General features: G+C 38.4%; 1 protein-coding gene across 1 annotated transcript in view; it reads left to right on the plus strand.

Annotated features, from left to right (window-relative positions):
- LOC138949942 (uncharacterized) overlaps nt 1–6072 on the plus strand; it is an 8018-nt gene extending 1946 nt beyond the window's left edge. Inside the window, exons 3-4 of the mRNA XM_070321726.1 lie at nt 5357–5548; nt 5953–6072. Of these exons, the coding sequence (XP_070177827.1) occupies nt 5357–5548; nt 5953–6072 (312 nt within the window). The remainder of the gene's footprint in view (nt 1–5356; nt 5549–5952) is intronic.
- Nucleotides 6073–6360: the final 288 nt, after the last annotated feature.

Consider the following 6360-nt stretch of genomic DNA (forward strand, 5'->3'; position numbering starts at 1 on the left):
ATGAAGTGATATCAAAACATTTAGTAGGTACTGTATAATTAACCAATTGGTGTTTTTTTAAATTCTTCATGCAATGGTGTGTTTTTTATAAAACAATGTGTATTGTGTTGTGTTGTGTTGTGTTGTGTTGTGTTGTGTCGTGTTGTGTTGTGTTGTTGTGTTGTGTTTTATTGTATTGTATTTCATTGTAATTTGTGTTGTGTTGTGTTGTGTTGTGTTGTGTTGTGTTGTATTGTATTGTATTGTGTTGTATTGTATTGTATTGTATTGTATTGTGGGGCCAGAGTAAAACAGTGATTTGCGGTTAAAGCGCTTGCCTCTCACGCTGGAGGTCGTGTGTTCGGTTCACACACTGGTCGATTTCCAAATGGGTGCATTATTTACAAAAAACGCATATAGAGTAAACAACAACAAGCATAATGCTTATAGTGGTGTTTACAGTTTTCTAGAAAAATACATATAAATGGCGGCTATTGTACAGTTTAAATGAAAAGCAAGCAAACATGAAAAGAAAATTGAATGAAAACTGTGTAAAGCAATCTTCGACGAAGGCCGGACTTCGGTATTGCATTTCAGCTTGGTGGCTTAAAAATTAATTAATGACTTTGGTCATTAAAAATCTGAAAATTGTAATAATTTTTTTATATAAAACGATCCAAATTTACGTTCATCTTATTCTACATCATTTCCTGATTCAAAAAACATATAAATATGTTATATTCGGATTAAAAACAAGCTCTGAAAATTAAAAATATAAAAATTATTATCAAAATTAAATTTCCGAAATCGATTTAAAAACAATTTCATCTGATTTCTTGTCAGTTCCTGATTCCAAAAACATATAGATATGATATGTTTGGATTAAAAACACGCTCAGAAAGTTAAAACGAAGAGAGGCACAGAAAAGCGTGCTATGCAGCACAGCGAAACCACTACCGCGCTAAGCAGGCTCGTCAGTTTCACTCCGTTTTGCACAAGCGGCGGACTACGGTCATTGTGAAAAAATGCAGTGCGTTCAGTTTCATTCTGTGAGTTCCACAGCTTGACTAAATGTAGTAATTTCGCCATAAAGATCGGTCCAGTAGTTTACTCTGAATCGCTCTACACACACACACAAACACAGACAGACACACATACACCACGACCCTCGTCTCGATCCCCCCTCTATGTTAAAACATTGATTGAAAACTTGCATGATGGGGGCCCGGGTAGCTCAGGTGGTAGAGCACTGGACTTGTGATCGAGAGGTCGCTGGTTCGAATCCGGGCCGGGACGGACACGGGTCAACTTTATGTGCAGACCCAGAGACGGTATCCATCTCCCACCCCCGTGTCACCACAATGGCACGTTAAAGATCTTGGTCATTCTACCATAAGTGCAGATGGCTGATACCACCTAAACACGCAAACATCAAAAGCCGTGAGGGCGTAAAAACTCGAATCGTATAAACCAATTCATGTCCAATATAGGCAATTAAGACCTGACGGACAATAAGCCCCTTACAATTCACACTTGCATGATGTAAAAAGAGAAAAAGCCTAACGGGTTTGAGGTTTGTGTTTCTGCAACTGTTTTGACATGTGCAAGTTATCCAGAGAGGGTGAATACGGCCAATGAAATTGTTTTGAGCGCTCTAGCGCCTTTAGTTTGTCAGAACAGGCGGTGGTCCGTATTAGGAGCCGGTCCATATTAGGAGCCCTTCCCCTATCGCACCTCTGCAACGTCTGGATCGGAATGAAATCGCCTCCGTGTTGAAGACTATACACAGCATCTCGATCATTGATTGAGTTAGAGAGTACGGGTGTGGAGGCGCACGCTCGATATAGCCTTGAATATCGGGGTGTCTTTCCCTTTTTATATTTAGTCAAGTTTTGACTAAATATTTTAACATCGAGGGGGAATCGAAACGAGGGTATGGTGTATGTGCGTCTGTCTGTGTGTGTGTGTGTGTGTGTAGAGCGATTCAGACTAAACTACAGGACCGATCTTTATGAAATTTGACATGAGAGTTCCTGGGTATGAAATCTCGGAACGTTTTTTTCATTTTTTTGATAAATGTCTTTGATGACGTCATATCCGGCTTTTCGTAAAAGTTGAGGCGGCACTGTCACGCCCTCATTTTTCAACCAAATTGGTTGAAATTTTGGTCAAGTACTCTTCGACGAAGCCCGGGGTTCGGTATTGCATTTCAGCTTGGTGGCTTAAAAATTAATTAATGACTTTGGTCATTAAAAATCTGAAAATTGTAAAAAAAAATAAAAAATTATAAAACGATCCAAATTTACGTTTATCTTATTCTCCATCATTTGCTGATTCCAAAAACATATAAATATGTTATATTCGGATTAAAAACAAGCTCTGAAAATTAAATATATAAAAATTATTATCAAATTTTTTTTTTCGAAATCAATTTAAAAACACTTTCATCTTATTCCTTGTCGGTTCCTGATTCCAAAAATATATAGATATGATATGTTTGGATTAAAAACACGCTCAGAAAGTTAAAACGAAGAGAGGTACAGAAAAGCGTGCTATGCAGCATAGCGTAACCACTACCCCGCTCTTCTTGTCAATTTCACTGCCTATGCCGTGAGCGGTGGACCACGAGTATACGGTCTTGCTGCGTTGCATTGCGTTCAGTTTCATTCTGTGAGTTCGACAGCTACTTGACTAAATATTGTATTTTCGCCTTACGCGACTTGTTATATTTAGTCAAGTTTTGACTAAATATTTTAACATCGAGGGGGAATCGAAACGAGGGTCGTGGTGTATGTGCGTCTGTCTGTCTGTGTGTGTGTGTGTGTGTGTAGAGCGATTCAGACTAAACTACTGGACCGATCTTTATGAAATTTGACATGAGAGTTCCTGGGTATGAAATCCCCGAACGTTTTTTTCATTTTTTTGATAAATGTCTTTGATGACGTCATATCCGGCTTTTCGTGAAAGTTGAGGCGGCACTGTCACGCCCTCATTTTTCAACCAAATTGGTTCAAATTTTGGTCAAGTAATCTTCGACGAAGCCCGGGGTTCGGTATTGCATTTCAGCTTGGTGGCTTAAAAATTAATTAATGACTTTGGTCATTAAAAATCTGAAAATTGTAAAAAAAAAATAAAAATTTATAAAACGATCCAAATTTACGTTTATCTTATTCTCCATCATTTGCTGATTCCAAAAACATATAAATATGTTATATTCGGATTAAAAACAAGCTCTGAAAATTAAATATATAAAAATTATTATCAAAATTTTTTTTTCGAAATCAATTCAAAAACACTTTCATCTTATTCCTTGTTGGTTCCTGATTCCAAAAATATATAGATATGATATGTTTGGATTAAAAACACGCTCAGAAAGTTAAAACGAAGAGAGGTACAGAAAAGCGTGCTATCCTTCTTAGCGCAACGAATACCCCGCTCTTCTTGTCAATTCCACGTGCACTGCCTTTGCCACGGGCGGTGGAGTGACGATGCTACGAGTATACGGTCTTGCTGCGTTGCGTTGCGTTCAGTTTCATTCTGTGAGTTCGACAGCTACTTGACTAAATATTGTATTTTCGCCTTACGCGACTTGTTATATTTAGTCAAGTTTTGACTAAATATTTTAACATCGAGGGGGAATCGAAACGAGGGTCGTGGTGTATGTGCGTGTGTGTGTGTGTGTGTGTCTGTGTGTGTGTGTGTGTGTGTGTAGAGCGATTCAGACTAAACTACTGGACCGATCTTTATGAAATTTGACATGAGAGTTCCTGGGTATGAAATCCCCGAACGTTTTTTTCATTTTTTTGATAAATGTCTTTGATGACGTCATATCCGGCTTTTCGTGAAAGTTGAGGCGGCACTGTCACACCCTCATTTTTCAACCAAATTGGTTGAAATTTTGGTCAAGTAATCTTCGACGAAGCCCGAACTTCGGTATTGCATTTCAGCTTGGTGGCTTAAAAATTAATTTATGACTTTGGTCATTAAAAATCTGAAAATTGTAAAAAAAAATAAAAATTTATAAAACGATCCAAATTTACGTTTATCTTATTCTCCATCATTTGCTGATTCCAAAAACATATAAATATGTTATATTCGGATTAAAAACAAGCTCTGAAAATTAAATATATAAAAATTATTATCAAAATTAAATTGTCCAAATCAATTTAAAAACACCTTCATCTTATTCCTTGTCGGTTCCTGATTCCAAAAACATATAGATATGATATGTTTGGATTAAAAACACGCTCAGAAAGTTAAAACAAAGAGAGGTACAGAAAAGCGTGCTATCCTTCTTAGCGCAACTACTACCCCGCTCTTCTTGTCAATTTCACTGCCTATGCCGTGAGCGGTGGACTGACGATGCTACGAGTATACGGTCTTGCTGAAAAATGGCATTGCGTTCAGTTTCATTCTGTGAGTTCGACAGCTACTTGACTAAATATTGTATTTTCGCCTTACGCGACTTGTTTTGTACATTTAGTCAAGTTGTTTTAACATAGACGGGGAATCAAAACGAGGGTCGTGGTGTATGTATGTGTGACTGTGTGTGTGTGTCTGTCTGTGTGTGTGTGTGTGTAGAGCGATTCAGACTAAACTACTAGACCGATCTTTATGAAATTTCACATGAGAGTTCCTGGGAATGATATCCCCGGATTTTTTTTTCATTTTTTCGATAAATGTCTTTGATGACGTCATATCCGGCTTTTTGTAAAAGTTGAGGCAGCACTGTCACACCCTCATTTTTCAATCAAATTGATTGAAATTTTGGCCAAGCAATCTTCGACGAAGGCCGGACTTTGGTATTGCATTTCAGCTTGGTGGCTTAAAAACTAATTAATGAATTTGGTAATTAAAAATCTGAAACTTGTCATTTAAAAACATTTTTTTATAAACGATCCAACATTTTTTTTTATCTATTCTTCGTCATTTTCTGATTCCAAAAACATATATATATGATATATTTGGATTACAAACAAGCTCTGTAAATTAAAAATATGAAAATTATGATTAACATTAATTGTCCGAAATCGATTTAGAAACAATTTCATCTTATTTGTTGTCGGTCCCTGATTCCAAAAACATATAGATATGATATGTTTACATTAAAACAAACTCAGTACGCTAAAAAGAATAGACATACAGAAAAGCGTGTTATCCTGCTCAGCGCAACCATATCCGTACTATTCTGGCTTGTTGATTTCACTGCCTTTGCCACGAGCGGTGGACTGACGAAACTACGAGTATGCGGTCTTGGTGAAAAAAACCAGTGCGTTCAGTTTCATTCTGTGAGTTCGACAGCTTGACTAAATGTTGTTATTTCGCCTTACGCAACTTGTTATGTACATTCTGTTGTATTTCATGGTACATACCCCAGGTACAAGACGTGACGTACGACACACACGTTGAGTTCTCGCTGACGTGGCGTGTGAACGGATTCCCTAACAAGAACGACATGCAGAAGACGGTCAACAGGGGCTACCTGGACACCTTCAAGAGTCGTCTGGCTCTGCACTGCGTCAAAAGCTGCATCAACATCAGGGAGCCCGTCAACCATGGGAACACGCCGGTACGTTGCTGGTGTTGTCGTTGTTGTTGCAGTTGATGGTGTTGTTGTTGATGTTGGTTGTGGTGGTTGTCGTTGTTGTTTCTGTTGATGGTGCTGTTGTTGATGTTGGTTGTGGTGGTTGTCGTTGTTGTTTCTGTTGATGGTGCTGTTGTTGATGTTGGTTGTGGTGGTTGTCGTTGTTGTTGCTGTTGATGGTGTTGTTGTTGATGTTGGTTGTGGTGGTTGTCGCTGTTGTTTCTGTTGATGGTGTTGTTGTTGTTGTTGGTTGTGGTGGTTGTCGCTGTTGTTTCTGTTGATGGTGTTGTTGTTGATGTTGGTTGTGGTGGTTGTCGCTGTTGTTTCTGTTGATGGTGTTGTTGTTGATGTTGGTTGTGGTGGTTGTCGTTGTTGAACTTCATCAACAGGCCCTGGGGCACTTAGGACGCACTCAGCGTCAACAGTCGTCATCAGTGCGACACATCCGACAATATAAGACTGAGGCTGAAGGGGACGGGGGAGCGACTCGAAATACTACCCAATATTGACGGACTGTGTGATGATATCTTCTGCTATGGTCTGTTGAGACAGTGATATCAAAATCGAGACAGGAGGTCGAGATTTTGATATCACTGTCGAAACAGACCAATAGCAGAAGATATCATCACACAGTCAGTCAATGTTAGATATATTGCTAATTCTCTGGACATTTTGTATTTACTGTAAAGAAATTACAAAAGTATTTGTCTCAGTTTTGGCTGTTCCATATCCCTCCCTCTGATTACTATTTCTTTGTGTTCACTCTTTTCTTGTACTTTTCAGTATTTAAAAATGTC

Source organism: Littorina saxatilis, linkage group LG16, assembly GCF_037325665.1.
Source record: "Littorina saxatilis isolate snail1 linkage group LG16, US_GU_Lsax_2.0, whole genome shotgun sequence".
Taxonomy (NCBI): domain Eukaryota; kingdom Metazoa; phylum Mollusca; class Gastropoda; order Littorinimorpha; family Littorinidae; genus Littorina; species Littorina saxatilis.